This window comes from Bubalus kerabau, chromosome 17 (genome assembly GCF_029407905.1).
Source record: "Bubalus kerabau isolate K-KA32 ecotype Philippines breed swamp buffalo chromosome 17, PCC_UOA_SB_1v2, whole genome shotgun sequence".
NCBI classification, from domain to species: Eukaryota; Metazoa; Chordata; class Mammalia; order Artiodactyla; family Bovidae; genus Bubalus; species Bubalus kerabau.
Window position 1 is genome coordinate 56,683,345 of NC_073640.1, and position 18,634 is coordinate 56,701,978.

At 49.9% G+C, this 18,634-nt stretch overlaps 1 protein-coding gene across 7 annotated transcripts; it reads right to left on the reverse strand.

Annotated features, from left to right (window-relative positions):
* Window positions 1-1,478: 1,478 nt before the first annotated feature.
* Window positions 1,479-17,054, reverse strand: FBXO46 (F-box protein 46). Of its 7 annotated transcripts, none has more exons than XM_055551378.1 (3): window positions 16,947-17,054; window positions 16,124-16,198; window positions 1,479-4,423 (listed from the first exon to the last, which is right to left on the reverse strand). In XM_055551378.1, the coding sequence occupies exon 3, from the start codon at window positions 4,344-4,346 to the stop codon at window positions 2,529-2,531; it is 1,818 nt and encodes a 605-aa protein (XP_055407353.1). In that variant the 5' UTR covers window positions 4,347-4,423; window positions 16,124-16,198; window positions 16,947-17,054; the 3' UTR covers window positions 1,479-2,528. The 7 variants fall into 7 exon arrangements, 3 of the variants coding, with proteins under 3 accessions (XP_055407353.1, XP_055407354.1, XP_055407355.1); XM_055551379.1 differs by having other exon boundaries at window positions 1,479-4,504; XR_008703795.1 differs by lacking the exon at window positions 1,479-4,423 and adding an exon at window positions 7,222-7,678.
* Between the last annotated feature and the right edge of the window lie 1,580 nt (window positions 17,055-18,634).

Consider the following 18,634-nt stretch of genomic DNA (forward strand, 5'->3'; position numbering starts at 1 on the left):
TTTTTTACTTTTGGTTACTGTATACCTTTGTGGGTTTTTTCCTTTCATTTTGGCTAGGCCATTATTCAGGTCTAGGTTCCCTGCATGTATTTCCAAGCTCTTTTTTTTCTTCTAATCTTGACTGACGGTTCCACCACCTGCAGCCTTTGTGGGTCTGTTTTTGCTCTGTGGCCACTGCTGCTGCTTTATTTCCATGTGTGTTTGGTTATTTGACTCTTACTGTTCATTGGTGGGGATTCTAGGTGTCAGCTCCTCCCACCAGAGGATTTTTTTGTTTCTGCTAGACATCTCAGTACCCTGGATCACAACAGGTGATGCAAAACCGGGTTGCAAACCCAAGCCAAGGGCCAGCCTGTGACCACAGATTATCAGGGTTCATTTTTCCCCCCTTTCCTTTAATTTTGTGTTTTCTTCAGCATTTAAATCACCTTCTCTGCAGTGTTCTGGGTCAGTCTTACCTGAGCTTGTAGTTTGGTGGGATCCCAGCTCCTATTAGATTCTTCACCTTGGGCAGGCTTTGACTTCTGCTGGCCTGTCCCAATAAGGCTAAAAATTGGAAACCCAGGGTTGTTAACATCGGCAAATGCCCTCAGAGCAAAAGTGGCTTTAGGACCCCTATGGACCTTTTCCTTAAATTTTTGGCTTAGTATATCCATAACTGTGTTTTATTGGCTATTTGAGGCTTTTCAGATTTTACTTCCTGTTTTCAGCAGGAGAGTCCAAATAACCCGGCCTTCTCTTTACAGGAATCCAAAATTCCACAAAACCAAGCCAAGTTATAAATCCAGGTCTCTTTGATTCTAAAATCTAAGTATTAAATAACTACTCTGACATAGCCTCATCTCTGGAAATTTTGATTCCTTGGTAAGAATGTCAGAGACTGTTAGCCACTGCTCAATATCCATTTTCCCCTCTTCCGTTAGTTAATAATTAGCTGAATATCTTAAAACTTTTATTACAGGGATCTTTATGAGTTTCTGGTTGGGCATAACGCATCTGGCTAAGCGTCTGCATTCCCCAGTCTCCGGTGCAGTCCTTCCACGTGGCTAAAGTTGCCATCCGTGAGCTGTGCACAGAAGTAGGGTGTAGTATTTCTGAGAGGAAGGAGACTCCCTTCCCCACAAAACGGTAATGGGTGGAGTTTCAGCAGCCATCTTGGACCATGAGGCTGAGGGCCAAAGGCAAAGAATAATGGAACAGTGGGCTTGAAGGAGTCTGGGCTCCCAGTGACTTCAGGGCCACCATACCTGCCCGACACTGGGTTTCTAAAAGAATAAAAGCTACCCTGTTTGAGTTTCTATTAATACTCTTTTGAGATTTTTGAATCCAAACTGACACAGATGAAGAGTCAAAAGTCATCTCAGTCCAAGGGAATTGGCTAAGGATTCTTTCAGCTTTTTCCATCTCACCACGAACTGGCCCATGACTTCCTTCTCTTCCAAACAGCTTCCCTTAACAACATACAAACCAGTCTGGGCCCAGCCTTATAAATATTGATTTTATAGAAAGGACCAATTCAAAATTGGTCAGATGCCACACGTTAGAAGCTTTCCAGAACCACAAGGATGAAAAAACAAAACCAAATTAAAAAAAAAAAAAAACCAAACAACAAACAAAAGTACTCCAGATCAAACTGCCTGAAAGTCAAGGTCTTGGTTCACTAAAGGATTCTTTAAAAAAATATGTGGCTGGGGGATGGAGAGACCTCTAACACCTGAACAAGTACCCAGAGTGGAAAGAAAAAAAAACAGAAATTGAAACCCTTAGTCCCTGCCCACCGGCCCCCCTACGCTGTCCAGAGTGAGGCAAAGGGTTTCACAGCTTTTTGTGTGGGGGGGGGTGGGGTGGGGGGGGGATGGGGTCATGGCAATAGCTTAAATATTGGAAGAGAAGTTTTACACTTCAACTTTTGTTTTCCTCTTGGGGACCTAGAGAGACTGATAGCTTGAGGTTACGGAGAAAACTGATTTTTATTGTTTTAATGGGGAAAATGTCTAGAAATGGCAGGTGGCCATGAAAAGTGTCAAAATGTGATCTGTGATCTGATGGCCCCCAATTCCTAAAGAGGAGGTGAGCCCTGGTGTAGCAGGTTAGGAAGGGCACAAATGCTGGGTGCTGCAGCCTCTTGGGGGAAAAGAACAACTCCAGAAAGAACTGGGGGAGGGAATGCAAGGGGGCCAGAATGGGGGAACCCTTAAGTAGTACCAAAATTAGCTGCCGTCTGCTCCCTGCTAGTGGGTCCCTGGGGTACGGAGAGTGGCAGGGAGGGCATCGGGGCTGAATGGAGAGGAAATTGAGATGCTGATTAAAAAAAACACCCAACTTGAGGATCTGAAGAGTAGAAAACCAGTAGGGGTCAATCGGAGTGCTTTCTTGGTCACCCCCATGAACCCCATCTTAGTTCTGGAGGTGGATCCATGCTGCCTGGGTTGGGGGTATGGGCTGGTGACCCAGTCCTGACCCTCGGCTCCCAGGGGGAGGGGATGGGGGTGGGCGTGGTGGGCTCTTCCCCACCCCCTCCCCCGGCTTCACCTCCCCTCCTCGCGGCCAGCCCGGCCCCCACCAGCGCCCGGCCCGTTGCAGGGCAGCACCCAGTTGTTGTCATGCAGACCCAGGCGGCAGCCGGGGGTCTCGCGATCGGCTCGGCGGCAGCACATCCAGTAGGAACGTCCGTAAGGCAGGTCGTGGTGGTAGGGCTTGGGGTGCCAGCGGCAGAGCGACACGTCGCCCTTCTCGTATCTCTTGCGGCACTGCTTGCAAGGGTCATCGCGGTAGAGTGGGTCGCGGCTCCAGCGCGAGTCTGTGGCCCGCACGCCAAATGCCTCAATGATGCCCTTGAAGTGGTGGCAGGTGCACTTGAGAGCCGCCAGGGCCCGCGTGGGCAGGAAGCTGAAGATCTTGACCAGCACGTGCTCTGGGAGCACCAGCATGTACTGCCGCGGCTCCAACAACCGCTGGATCTTGAAACGGATCTCCAGGAAGTCGTGCGACACGTGCCGGTACAGGCGGCACAGGGAGGTGTCAGCCGTCCCCTCGGCATCGTCCGGGCCTGGCGCTGTGGCCGGTGAGTCGGCTGGCGGGGGCTCAGGGGGTCCGTCCGGCCCCCGGGACTGGAGGAAAAAGAGCTGGCCTGGCGGGGGTGGCTCCTCGGGGCTGACAGTCAGGCACACCGTCTCCTCTTTCACGTTTTTGGTGCTGTCCTTGCCAAAGAAGATGCACTCGTCCACCACTCCTGTGACCACCACATCCACGTGGAAGCCTGACGCTCCGCAGTCCCGGGCAGGGGGTGGCGGGGGTGCCGGGGGAGTGTCCTCGGGCCTGGCGGGGGCGGGGGTCTCGCCCTCACTGGCTTCGTCTGCCCTAGCCAGCAGGAACTCCACGTTGCTGGGGAGGGCGTCCCTAGAGGGGCTGATGAGCTGGTATAGGTCGCAGGTGATCTTGTCCTTGGCCCGGGCTCCGGGACCTGGGCTGCCAGGGTAGGCGCAACCTGGCCGGCCCCCGCTCCCGTTAGGTAAGCTGCCATCCGGTGCTCGGGACTCTCTGCCGTTGGAGATCCGGAAGGCGATGCGCACCTCCCCGGGGCCTGGCCCAGGCCGCTCCTCCTTGCGGAGACCCTTGGCCGGAGGGTTGTCCCGCTGGGCCTCAAAGTGGGCCACTGCCTCGGCTACACGGCTGCAGTCCCCGCCGCCAGACCTTCGTTCGGATCCCAGCCCCTTGCCAGGCCCACCCTGCTCAGCTGACACGAAGACCACAGGCGCTGGGGTGCTGGGGCGCGGGTAGCTCTGCAGGGCCAGGGCGGCCCGCTGTTCCACCAGGGCCACCATCTCGGCCACAGAGAGCAGGTCCACATCCTCGCCGGCGGAGGTTGGGGCCCCCTCTGCGGCAGGGGGCCCGTCCTGTCCCCCTGGGTCGGGCGGAGCCTTCGTAGACTCAAGACAGCGCCTCCTCCGCTTGGCCTTGGAGCTGTCACTGCCCCAGTGCCCCTTGACCTTCATGGAGCTGGCCCGACTGCCCCCACCACACTGGTGGGCCACAAAGAAGGCCACCTTCTCCTTTGTATTCCCCGGCTTGATCACATACCATGTGTCCAGCAGGACTCGACCCTCGTCGCCAGCAGCCGCTGCGGAAAGGAGCGGGGCAGGCTGGGAGGCAGGAGCATCGGAGGCCAAGACCGGGGGCGTGTTCTCAGAGTGGGCAGGGCCATGTTCTGGCTCCACCCCATTGCCGGGCTCGGAGCAGGCTGAGGGCTTGAGGGCTGCAGAAGGGGGGCGTGGCTGGTTCTGGGAGTAGGTGCCAAAGGGCCGAGGGCACCAGAGCTGGAAGGGCAGAAGGCCACTTCGGTCCATTCTGGGGATGGTGGCAGACAGGCGGGGGTTCACCACATCGCAGGGCCTGGATGGCGGTGGGGGGCTCCACAGGTCACCTGGAGACACGGAAGAGGGGGTGGGGAAGCTGGGGAACAGCCGGCCCTGTCAGCTCCTCTCTGACCTCAACTTCTTCGGACCTGAGGAGACAGACCAGGCTATACCACTCAGATCCTGTTCCCGCCCTGCCCTGACCCAGATGAGCAAATGGAGAGCTGCAGAGAGGTTGGGACCTGCTTCTGTAATACCCAGAGTGTGACAGGAGCTGGCAGTTTGCTCCAACCCTCCACTACCTGATTGGTTTTACTCACGATCTACAGGCCTTCTGCTGCCAGAACTTTAAACAGAATTTAAAGTACCAACTGATGGAAAGCTCCTCCTTCTTCTATTTGCTCACCCAGTAACAAGTTCCTGAAAAGACAATTCCCAGCCCTGCCCACAGCTATAGGAGCCTGAACCCATGGAGGAAGGAACAAGGTGGGCTGGGCAGGGGAAGATTGGAGGCAGGAGGCAGAGAGGTCCTTAAGAGTGGAGCTCTTCACTCGGTTCCGGTTGTGAGGCTCTTTAAGGATCTATTATAGCTGTGGATGCTCACCCAGGAAAATGCACACACTTGCCCCAAGACTGCAGGTAATTCCTTTAAGCAGAAACGTAGACCCCTGGCATGAGAAGGGCTTTCTAGTCTAGCTTCTTCAAGTTGCTCCCAACTTGCTGAATTTGAGGCTCAGAGTGGGGAAGGTTTATATATTGCAAAACCAGGCCCTCAAACTTGGTTTCCAGATTTCTCAATTTAGGGCTTGTAATAGTGACCATTTTATTTTGCAATGACTTTGTGTGCATGACCTAATCTGGAGGCAGTCTTGCTAATGAGCCTGACCCAACTATGTTCTACTGCAGAACTAACAGTCTCAAATCCTCAGTCTTTCCCTGGGCCATCTCCCTCCAGATATCTTGAAACCAAGACACTCTTCAAATGTCGGAACTTCCACATGCTTACAGACCAGTGAAAGTTGTTTGCTGACTCCTGGTTGTACTATTTTGAGCCACGGGCCAAATCCAGCCCATTGCCTGTCTCTGCAAATAAAATTTTATCGAAACATGTTCCTTTGTTCATGACTACTTTTATGCTACCACAGCAGAGTTGAGTAGAGGTGACAGAAAACATATGGCCTGCAAAGCCTAAAATACTCATTATCTGGCCCTTTATGGAAAAAGTTTGCTGACCTCTGCAGTATATATGGTTCCTCTAAATTCAGGCAATACCACAACCACTAAATCACCATTTATTTCGTGGCCCTATAGCTTTAAGATCTAGACAGGCTGCAAGCACCTCCAAGCACTCACAGACACCACTCTTAATCCTAAGAATCCTTGCCCCCCATAATTCCCAATCCCACCTACTACTCCTAACACAGCCCCTGCTGAAATCTCTTTCTTGCTTAAAACAAAACAAAACAAAACAAACAAAAAAAAAAAAAAACACAGCCCCTAAAACCTATAGATGGCTAAGTTTACCAACAACCAACACATCTAAAATGTCCAGGAACAGGGTTTCCTTGGTGGCTTGATGGTAAAGAATCTAGAATCTACCTGCCAATGCAGGAGACACGGGTTTGATTTCTGATCTGAGAAGATCCCCCATGTCTCGGAACAAGGAAGCCTATGCACCACAACTTTGAGCCTGTGCTCCAGAGCCAGAGAGCCATAACTACTGAGTCCGTGTGCCCTGGAGCCTGTGCACCGCAGCAAGAATGGCCCCTGCTTGCTGCAACCGGAGAAGGGCCTGCACAGCGATGATGACCCAGCACAGCCCAAAGTAAATAAACAAAATTATAAATAAATAAAATGTCCAGGAATAGAAACTACCACAGCAAAAGCCACTCATTCTCTACAGATGCAAATATATCCTAACCCAAAACATCCAGACCCTCTCAAAATCTTCAACTTCCAAACCTAAAAATATCCCCTCCAGCTCAGAAAGCCTCAATCTCAATGTAGACCCACACAAATCCCATGCCTACCAAGAACTCCAACACACACAGCAATTTCCCAACCTCACAGATGACCCAAAAGACCAGTTTCCTGAAATTCTATACTTAGCTCAAACTCTCTCTAAACCTCCACATGCATTACCTAATCCCACAGAAGGCCCCCCGACCGCAAAACTTAACTAAAACATCAATGCTCCCTCACACATAAAACTAATACCAAACCATTTATTTCTCAAAGTCAAAAGAACCTCCAAAATACTCCCAAAGAAACCTCACCAAATGTTAATATGCAGACATGAGCTTATGGCACGCTCGCTTACTGGGTACTGTTTTAACAACTCCTGCTAATCCTCACTCCTCCCAAGGAAGCAGGGAGTGTTATTTGTCCGAGTCCAGATGAGGGGCAGAAAGGTTAAATCCCTGTCCGGAGCCAGACAGGGAGGAAGTCGGGAGAGCCGAAAGCGCATGCATTCTGGGTCCAGACATGGGACTCTGCTTCTAAGTCTCTCCGTGGCTCCCCAAATCCTATACCCATCAAACATCCCAAACCACATGGGCGATTCCCTACAATACTTTCGAATCTTCCACAGTACATCGGAACCCAAACTCAAATCCCAAGGCGCCACCTAAACTCAAGAGAATCCCAAAGTATCCCCATACCCACGAAAAATGTCCCCACTCCCTCCTATTACAGCTTCCCTGGAATTCGCCAACCTCTAAGGCTACTCTCGAAACCTAGACACGCCCCCTCAAAGCGCCCCACCAGCGCGCCGCGCCCCCTGCGGGGAGAAGGAGGCACCCACGCGTGCGCAAGAGAAGAGGGCCCGCCCCCTCGCTCCTTCCCTCCAGCTGTCTTGCCTGCACGGCACCTAACTGGTTTCCCTCCGCCCCTTTGTTGACAGACGTGCGCGTGATGGTCCCAGCCAATGAGCGGCGGCCATTCGGAGCCATGCCCATATAAGGCAGGCCTTGGCGAAGGGGCCCAACTTCGAAAGAGGGTGGAGTAGGCGAGAGGTGATGAACGGGGTGTGGAAACAGTCAAGTGAAAGAGAGTGTGGAACAATTCCTAACTTCCTGCTAAACGGAAGAACGAGGCCAGGACCCAAGCCATGACAATCAAGGAAAGGTTTATTACGACGTTTCCTCTAAACAGGAGCCCTGATTGACAGCTGAGATTTAAAGGGCCAAGCAGTTCAGGGATTGAGACTCCAGGTCCGGAGGAAAGGAAGGGGGCAGAAAGATCTGAAAGTGCCTAGCTTTGGTAGGGAAGCCTGGAGGGAGAGATTTCCCGCGGGGGAAACGGAGCAGCAGGATCACCTCACCCTGAAAAACAAATGGGCAGAACCGTCGTCGGCACCAAGTCCAAGCCTCTGGGCCTGGCATTCAAGGCTCAGGCCGTGTGGCCAAAAGGACCTCTCAGGCCAGCCCTTCCAACCAGGCGCCGCAAATAGCACAAGAAAATAATATGAAATACTTTAATAATTTTTTTTAATATTGGCTACCTGTTAAAATGAGACTAGGATATAAATGAGTTAAAATGTTTAAAATTGACTTCATCTCTTTTGATTTAAATGTGGCTACCAGAAGATTTTAAATTACATGTAAGGTTCACCTTGTTTCTATTGAACAGCACTTTCAGTGCCAGGCCGGCTCAAGAGACACTCCACTGCAGGCATCTGTCCATTCCCACCACCCTGTCTGCTACCAGCCATCCTGCACATCAGAGCCAGAAGGGTATTCTCAAAATATAAACCTGACCTTGTCCCTACCCTGCTCAGAACCTACCATGACTCCCCAGTGCCCCTGGGGAAAAGCTCAGATACTCTACAAATCTAGCCTCATCCTTCCCCACTTTCCCATGCCCCCAGTGGACCCAGGTAAGCACCTGCTCTGGCCTACAGAATAGTTAGAATACTGAGGCCTTCTCTGATCCTCAGGAGTGGTTATCTCCATTGTATAGATGAAGAAACTGAGGTAGGTCAGGTTGCCTAAATAGCTCAAGGTCACACATAACTGGTGGGACTTAGAGCAGGGATGGGAACCCAGGGAATCTGATTTTAGATTGCTGTGCTCTATTTAATTATATATTCTCTGGGGTTTCAACTCAGCCATCCTCTCCTCCAGGAAGCTAACCCCCTTAGGGTGGGTCAGGCTCCACCTCTGGGGTCCCACACTGCCCTCCTTGCTGGATATTCCTCAGAGTCACCAAGCCCTTTCCTCCTATGTTACCTCTGATTGGCATGCTTTCCCTCCAGAAAAGAAAGAGCGAGCCCACATGGCTCTATCCCTTCTACCATTTGGGTCTTAGCTCAAATGTAACTTTCATGGGCCTGTATCTTTAACCAGGAGGCCTTCCCTGAGCTCCCTTTCTGGAAACCTTCCACCTGCCCAGAGAGGTCCTCTGGGTTCCCCAAACCTAGCTCTGTCCATTGTCACTATCGAGGGATGGATCATCTGGTCCACTGAATAGTGAACCCATGGGAGGAAAGGTCAGAGTTATCATGGTCATCATGGTGACCCCAGCAACACTGCCCAGCAGGGCCGGAACGGATCAAAGTTCCCTGCCCTAAGGCTCCATGTCTCAAACGCCTGGAGGCCTGGCAGTGTAAACTCTCTTTCACACCCAAATATTCTATTTGAGTCAGAGGTTACTAGGGCAGAATTCTCTAACTTCCCAAACACTGGGCTCCGAACAAGGCCATACCCTAAGGCAATGCTCCGTGAAGATCCTCTTATTGAAAAACATCTGGAGCCAAACAGACTGAAAATCAAAAGATGGAAAAAGACTGACCAGGCAAATAAGAACCAAGAATCAAGAAGGAAGGCTTCCCTGGTGGCTCAGTGGTAAAGAATCGGCTTGCCAATTCAGGAGACATGGGTTCGATCCCTGACCTGGGAAGACCCCACATGCTGTGAAGTAACTAAGCCCGCGTGGGCCACAACTATAGAGCCTGTGCTCTAGAGCCGGGAAGCCGGCACTACTGAGCCCATGTGCCTTACAGGGCTGTGCTCTGCAACAAGAGAAGCCACTGCAATGAGAAGCCTGTGCACCACAACTAGAGAGTAGCTCCCGCTTGCTGAAATTAGGGAAAAGCCCATGCAGCAACAAAGACCCAGCACAGCCAAAGAAAAAAAGAGTCAAGTAGAGAAGTGACAGTGCTGATTAAAAAAAAACAGTTAACAACAGACAAAAGGAAAAAGGGATGATTAGGGACAAAGAAGGTGACAAAACAAACTGACCCATCATACACAAAAGTTCACAACATATGTGCTCCTAATACTATGGCCTCAAAACAGACAAGGCACAAAGCAACAGAATGCCAGCTTGGCAAGTCCACCACTGTAGTGGGAAACCTTAATGTATCTCTTCATAAGACAGTGGTTGAAAAGAGAAAAATCAGTAAGGACCTGAACCACACAGTCAGCACTGTTGCTGGAATACCCCCAATTAGAGAATCCAGCTTTATGTCCCTCATCTGACATTCTGAGGTCCTCCTGTGTGCTGGCCCCGGGTTGGGTGCTGGAGATACAGAGATGACACTGAGATCACCAGAAAGAGCTCATGGGAAAGGGGGCAGGCATCCAAAGAAACAGTCATGGCCAAGATGAATGTATTACAGAGGAAATGATGATCACAACAGCAGTTAACACTGGAGCCCTCACGGTGAGCCAGGCTTTGTTCTGAGTGCTTTATAAATATTAACTCATTTAATTCTCACATCGTTTTACTACTTTTAAATCTAATTTCAGATGTTAGAAAGTGGGGGCATAGAATGGCTAGGTAATTGCTGTCAGACACAGCTTTGTAGCCAAGCTTTGAATCAGAGTCTGGCTGACTCCAGAGTGCAAGCAGCTCCTTCATGGATTATACGGAGCGATTTTCCTGGATCATCTTGTTCGTCTGCAAAGCCTTTGCACTCTCTGTTCCTTCTGCCTGGAATACTCTTCCCCAGGTATCCAGAGGGCTCACCCCGCTCCTCAGATCACCTTCATGAGACCTTTCTTTTTAAATTTATTTTATTGAAGTAGTGTCAACTGGGGCTTCCCAGGTGGTGCTAGTGGTAAAGGACCTGCCTGCCAATGCAGGAGACGCAGGAGATTCGGGAGACTCCAGTTCAATCCCTGGGTCGGGAAGATCCCCTGGAGGAGGGCATGGCATCCCACTCCAGTATTCTTGCCTGGAGAATCTCATGGACAGAGGAGCCTGGCAGGGTATAGTCCATAGGGTCGCCAGGAGTAGGACATGACTGAAGTGACTTAGCACGCATAGTTGATATACAATGTCATGTTAATTTCTACTATACAACAAGGTGATCCAGTTATATATATATGTATATATACATTCTTTTCCATAATGGTTTATCATAGGATATTGAATATAGTTCCCTGTGCTATACAGTAGGATCCTGTTGTTCCTGAGAACATCTTGATTGAAAACTGCAGTCCCCGCCACAGATAGACATACACACTCTCCCTGATTTATTTTTCTCTTTAGCATGCATTACTATCTACTATACTATAAACTTTATTATTGTCAGCTCCCATCACTAAAATGAAGACTCCCCCAGACTGGTATTTTTTGCCTAGTTTTTTCTTCCCCACCTCTGCATCCCCAGCTTTTAGAATAGCACCGAGTGGTTGGCTACTATGAGTGTGGTCCTCAGAGCAGCAGCTGCAGCTGGAAGTGTATTAGAAATGTAATCTTGGGCTCTCCCCTACACCTGCTGAATCAGAAAGTACATGTCAACAAGATCTCTGGGGGATCGCACGATTAAGTTGGAGAATCTACGCCCAGGCACATTGCAGGTGTACAGCACTTATTGGTTGGAACAAACCCCTAACACTGCCTTACTGTCCGCCTTCTGCACAGATGCTCCTGGGGGCCTCTTGTGAAAAATGAGCTGGTCCAGCCAAGTCCAGTGGTGGAAATCCTGCTCCCAGGACCAAGGCAGGAGGCCACCTCCTCCAGGAGCCGTGTTGGTGCCCTCCTAAGCCACACAGGGTCTATTCCTCCTGAGACCTCCTCTGGCCACACCTGTCATCTGTCCCGACTGAGTGACAATGACCTGGGTTCGGGCCTCTCTCTCTCCCCTCCACCCTCTGGGTTTCTGGAAGGCTGGATTCTCTCCCGAAAGGTACAGCTGCTCCAGCCTCCGCACTCAGCTCCCTGGCCTGGTTTAGTTCTTCTGGCTCCATCCTTCTCATGGTAGCCAGAAAGATCTTCCTAAACACCAATCAGACCACAGAACTCCCCTGTTTAAAAATCCTTCCATGAGAGGTGCAAGTTGGCAAAACAAAACGAACGAACCAACAGAACAGGCACAGGAACCCTTTCTCGGGAAGCTGCCAAAGGATTTGCTTCACAGAAGTAAAGGAGTAAACCAAGAAAAAGGAAGCTATGAGATTAAGGAGATACGATCTAGCTCAGAAGAAAGACAAAAGGAAGGACTCCGCAGATGAAGATAAAGGGAGCTCCGGGGACAGCTGTGTACCAGGTTAAGGGAGAACCTGCTTCCATAAATGCACAGAGAAAGGAAAAAGGCTGCTAATTAACAAGCTAAGCCTTGGACTTAAGAAGCTGGAAACAGGAATCCCTGGCAGTCCAGTGGTTAGGACTCTGTGCTTTCACTGCCAAGGACTTGGGTTCAATCTCTGGTCAGGGAACGAAGATCTTGCAAGTTGGAGAGGTCAGGGTCATGCCAGGACAGGGCTGGGCACAGAGCAGTGCCCAGGGAGTGTACTTGCCCATTACTACAACAGGCATCGGTGGAAGGACCCTCATGGCACTGCTCCTGGTCTTATTCCTTCAATTCTCCACTCTCTCCACCCTGTCACCCCCGCTACAACTGTGTCCACAATCCTGATCCATCCATGCCCCTTTATTGGCTTTTTTGGACTCTGGGTCTGCTGGTCTCTCTCTTCCTCTTAAGTTTTTCTTTCTAATAGCTGGTCAGAATCATACAAATCCTCAGCATCTAGAGATCCAGGCCACAGACAGAATCCAGGCAGGGCTTCGGAGTACCCCAGCTTTCTCACTTTTAGGGCTGTGACTACAGGCAGGGTCCTTATCCCTCTATGCCTCAGTTTCCCCCATCGTAAAATACAGATAGTAACAGTACCCACCCATGGGTTGGCTGCTGATTCACTAAGATCAAATCAGTAGAGTGCTCAGTGCCAGTGAGGCACGAAGGACAGCTTCAATATGAAGGGACCAGGATTATTAAGAAAAGGTGAGACATGGACTTCCCTGGCGGCTAGTAGTTAAAGACTTCTCCTTACAATGCAGGGGGTGAGGATTATATCCCTGATTGGGGAGCTAAGATTCCATATGCCTGGGGGCCAAAAAAATCAAAACATAAAGCAGAAACAATATTGTAATAAAATCAATAAAGTCTTTAAAAATGGTTCACAGAAAAACAAGGTTTTAAAAAAATAAAAGGAAAGTAAGAAAAGGTAAGACAGGGAATTCCCTGGCGGTCCAGTGGTTAGGACTCCGAGCTTCCACTGCAGAAGGCAGGGGTTTGATCCCTGGTCGGGGAACTAAGATCCCATCAGGATGGCAAAAAAAAAAAAAAAAAAATAGGGACCACTCAAGAGTCTGACAACCACTTGATGGAGTCAAAGACTTCTTCTCTGTTTATTTTACATTCTGAAATTAAACTGGTCCTATTCCCCCCCAATAATCAAAATATGGCCATTACTTTGTTACTGTTTGGTACTGGGTCTCACCTAGTAATTAAACAGCATTTACAGAGCAGTTACTATGTGTCAGACACTGTTCTGGGCATCGGGGACATGCAGGACACAGGAGACAGAAATCCTTGTCCTCATGGATTGGAGACAGGGTAAATCTCACAGTGCTACAGGAAAACAAATATAGTAAGTGAAAGGACTCAAGAGTGTAAGGTGGGGATTATAATGTTAACCGAGGGGTCACGAGCAGGTGACAAGCCAAGTCTTTTAGGAAACCTGGGGACTTCCCTGGTAGTCCAGTGGTTAAAAATCCCCCTTCTTATGCAGGGGGACTCAGGTTCGATCTTTGGTCGGGAAACTAAGATCCTACACGTCACAGGGCAACTAAGCCCGAGCCTCAAACACTGAGCCCGTGTGCTCTGGAGCCCATGTGCCGCCACTAAGACCTGACACCACCAAATAAATAAATAAATATTAAGAAAAAGAAAAGAAAACTTGTGCTTTTAGGAATAACGAAGCTTTACCAGAGTTGCTAGCAATAGTAAAGAAAAAAAAACTATATATATAATATATCATTCTGCATGAGTAAGCAGTTCATGTGGTCACAAAGAGTCAAACACGACTAAACGATTGAATAACAACAAAGCTTCAGATAAACCCAGGTTGGAAACACATATAAGATTTGAGGAAAAGGCAAAGTAACTTGGAAAGCAGACACATTTTTTTAAGACAAACAAATAAAGGAAGGAGGCAGGGGAAGCACTGCATCACCAGGGGGCGCCCAGATGTGAAAATTGGGTTCAAGGAGAGGCTGGCAACTTTTCCCTAAACCAACGGGGTTCCAGATCATTCATTGCGACCTGGAAACAAAATGTTAAAAATCCAAGAAAGCTGGGAAAGATTGAAGGCAGGAGGAGAAAGGGATGACAGAGGATGAGATGGTTGGATGGCATCACCGACTTGATGGGCATGAGTTTGAGCAAGCTCCGGGAGTTGGTGGTGGACAGGGAAGCCTGGTGTGCTGCAGTCCGTGGGGTCGCAAAGAGTCGGACACCAATGGGCAGTGACTGAACTGAACTGAACTGAAGGACAAACAGGCAAAACTGGCATGAGGGGCTGAAAATGAATCAAGAGAAGAGTAACCCACACCAGAAAAAGGAGCACAGACGCCACCAGAGATGCAAAACTGCCCCAGTGTTGTGACAGCCACAAGCACCCCAAGGGGAGGGTGGCAGCCTGTGCCTGGGACAGGTGCCGGCAAATAGTAGGTACTTTGTCAACACGGTGGATGATTCAAGGGATGACCCTCCATTTTCCAGAACAGGAAACTGAGGTCCTGGGGGGTTAAGTGCCTTGCCCAAAGTCACAGAGCTGGGGGGTGATGGAGCCAGGATTCAAATCTTGGTGTTATGGTTCTGGAGCACATGCTCAATAAATTTTTCTGGAAAGAATAAAATTAATAAAAATGCGTCACACTTACAAGGAACTTAATATGCACTAGGCATATTATACATGAGATCTCATGAACTGCTGACAAGAGTTTCATGGTTGGAATGTGGCCCATTTTACATATGAGAAAATGGAGGCCCAGGGTAGGCTAGCAACTTGGCCAAGGACACATAGCAGCAGAGGTGGGGATGGGAACGTGGGCCTACCGGACGCTGATGCTTTTAACCATAAGCTTTCCTATTACAGCCAGACAATTTAGGGGATAAATTCCGGAAGCCTATAACAAATGAACCAAACTGTTTTAAAATGACTTACATACAAGTTGCGAGGTCCCAGTGACCAAAAAGTCAGGAGGGAAAAAAAACACAGTTGTTAGAAATATCTCCTATTCACTGAAATACCTGGAGTTGGGCCAGGCTGGGCATTGGTGAGTGAATTATTTATATTTGGCTGGGGCTAAGAATGGGAATGGGAACAGATTGAGTTTCTGAGCACCCCCTCAGGGAGTCAGGCCTGGGCTTAGGCGCCAGGGACAGAGGGTGGGGAACTAGAAGAGTCAGGACACAGGAGCAACCTGGGAGAGAAAGGAAAAGGCAGTCTGGCTGGTGTCTCCCTCACCAGTCTTTCTCTACCGCCCTCTCTCAGGTCTGCGTTTCCCATTCAAAAAAATGACAACTCACATGCATCAAGCACTTACTCAAGCACTTTCTACACTTACCTCCCTGAAATCTCTAACCTTCCTAGGGTTACTGACCCCATTTTATAATTGAGGAGAGGCCAAAAGACTTGCCCAAGGGCACAGAGAAGGTAAGTGGCAGAACTGAAGACTGGTTCAGACTTCCCTGGTGGTCTGGTTGTTAAGACTCTGGTCTTCTGATGCAAGGGCATGGGTTCGATCCCTGCTCCAGGAAGATCCCACACGTGGTGGAACAACTAAGCCTGTGCGCCACAACTACTGAAGGTGGTGCACCTTACAGCCCATGCTCTGCAACAAGAGAAGCCACTGCGATGAGAAGCCCAGGCAGCGCAACTAGAAAGTAGCCTCTGCTCACTGAAACTAGAGAAAGCCCGTGGGCAGCAATGAAGACTCAGCACAGTCAGAAGTAAATAAATAAACAAATCTTAAAAAAAAAAACCAAAACCTGAAGATGGCTTCAGTTCTCACTCTGCCCTACTCATGACATTGAACCTCAGTACAGGAGCACAGATGCTAAGTCAGGATGCCTAGGTTGGAATCCCGAGTCTACCATTTAATGCTGGATGACCTTGGGAAAGTTGCTGAACCTCTCTGTGCCTCTGGTTCCTTACTGTAGAACAGAGCTAATAACAGCACCTACAACTTAGGGGTGTGGTCAGAATTAAAGGAGTTAGCACATACAAATAGCTAAGAACAAGGCCAGGCACTTCCTAAAAAATAAGTATTAGCTGGAATTGGAATGGCTGTGAGGAAACCCTCTCCCTGCCCCCGCATGTTTCTGACCTGGGATGTGCCCAGATCAGTGCCACGTTTTGAGAAAACACCCCTGGGGCTCCATTGAAAAGGAGGGAATCCATTAGCACCTGTGACCAACTCACATTCCTGGGGTGGGGAACTTCCCACCAACTGCTCTGAGACTAAGGACTTACCCTGAGCCAGGAGGACGATCTTACGAAGACTCCTCTCTTCTCAGTGGCATGTTGTTCCCACAATAGATAAGGGCACTGAGTTTCAGAGACAGGATCATAAAGGAGTGAAGAAAAGATCTGAATGCCGGACTGCCCATAAACATAAACCACCACACTTCTCTAAATCTCACTGGAGAAATAAGAGTGCAGAAGTCGTCTCTATGGCCTCTTCTGGCCATATTACCCTATGTGGCTGTCCGGTTTATCGGGAGTTTCTGGCTGGACTAAGCAAACTATCGCTACAGGCAGGCCCCTAATCTCTTGCTCCCCACCGTACCACAGTCCTGGATCCTAACCTACACACCACTCTACCATTGATTTCTTTCTTTCACCATCTCAGCTTGCCCTCCTGCCCACAATCCGATCCAGAGGCTCCAACCCACCGCTTTCAGAACTGGCCTCTCCCTCGGAGCCTCCAGACTCTCTCATTCATCTAGCACTGACTCCCATGCCTTTCCACATCCTCCCGGCTAAAACCCTCGAAATTGCCCCCTTCTGGGCCTCTGCCTGGACGCCAACTCCCTTCTCCAACTCGGGACTCCTTTCCCCAACTCTGAGCTTCCTTACAATCAATCCCAAAGCTCGAGTCTCTCCTTACCTTCACGACCCATCCCCAGCCCCCATTCTACAATTCCCTCCGGCTCCCGTCTCCCAATCCCCTCCCCCAAGCGATCTCCCCCTCATCCAGCCCCTTCTTTAGCCCCTGCCTCTTCCCTCTCGCTACCGGGTCCCGAATTCCCGCACGGGTTCTCAAGCTCCCCCGGCCCCGGCTCGAGGTTCTCACCATCACCCCGCGCTGCAGCTCCCTCGGCTACGCGGGTTTCCCCCACTCGCTCCTCTCCAGCCTCCCCTTCCGGGTTCTCGCCCCGAAGCCCGCTGGGAATTGGAGTCCGGGAGACCCCGGACTACATCTCCCAGAAGGCAGCACGGTTAGGCGCGGAGGTGGGGAAGGTAGCAAACTGGGCGGGCTGAGGAAAAGACTGACTCCAACTCCCAGGAGGCAGAGAGGGCGCCTGACAGCGCAAGCGCACAGAGCGCCCCCGCCAGGCGCGCTGGGAGATGCAGTCCAGCCTCCTCCATTTTGGCCCGGGGCCCTTGGAAAAGAAATTGAGAAAATTGTAAAGGGGCGTTTGTGAGGGGTGGAAAGAGCAAGTTTACCGATTTCCTTAAACTGATTAACATAATAATTAACAGTGCCTCGTATTTTCTCAAACACTTTCCCATCTATTTTTACCGCTGGTTTTCTTACCACTAATTTACAAATAAGGAAGTTAGCCTTAAACCTTAGGAGGGAGGAAAGCTCCATATACTAGAAATTTGTACATATTATAGTTATAATAGAGGATTCACGAAGACAAGCACCTTTGTGTATCTTGTTCAAACACCCAGAACAGTGTAAATAAGTCTTGAGTAAATATTTATTGCATGCTAATTATATGCCTATTGAATTTGCCTACAATGCAGGAGACTCCTGTTCAATTCCTGGGTCAGGAAGATCCCCTGGAGAAGGGATAGTCTACCCACTCCAGTATTCTTGGGCTTCCCTGGCGGCTCAGACAGTAAGGAATCTGCCTGCAATGCAGGAGACCTGGGTCATTCCAGGGTTGGGAAGATCCCTTGGAGAAGGGCATGGCAACTCATTCCAGTCTTCTTGCCTGGAGAATCCCCATGGACAGAGGAGCCTGGCAGGTTACAGTCCATGCGATTGCAGAGTCGGAGACAACTGAGCAACTAAGCACAGATATGTACCAGACACTCTGCAGAGAATCCAGGCATTATCCCAAATTTATAAAAGCAAAGGCAGAACTAGATAGAGAATTTTCTCCATGGCAACACAACCAGAAAGTGATTTAAACTGAAATGTGCTGGACACCAGGGCCTCTACTCTCCTTTAGGTTGCTAGATCGCCTCACTTTAAGCAGTATTTTCCTGCCCATCCTTCTCATAGGTTGTGAGAGTGAACCTTCTAAAATGCAGAGTTTGCATTACTAAGAAACATAACTTGATGAGAGGAACTGCTATTAAGGCCTGATTCCGGTGGCCCTCTTCTTTGATTGAATCTTTTCGCAATTTATCTCTTTAATGCAGCCTCTACCTCACTAGATTCTCACAGTTTGTGAGCCTTCCCAACTGCACTAGGAAGACTGTGGCTAAATCCTCAACTTCTAGCATGGGGCTTGGCACACATAAGTCCACATTAACCCTGTGCTAAAGGGAAAAGTTGGAAACCGGACACCAGAGGGCGGAAAGGAAGATTAGTCCGATTTCCCTTGCTTCCTTATAGTTGGCAGTTGAGGAGACCCCGCCTCCTCGCTCGGCTCCTTTGGCCTCGGACCTCTGAAGTGGACTAGGGGCGTGGCCAGGAGGGGCGGTGCCTGCCGAAAAGGCGGGAAATGGGCGAGCCCTGATTGGTCGGTCTTTTGGCGCGCACGGGCAAAGACTGACAGGAGGCGCGAAGCCAGGCTCGCGCTG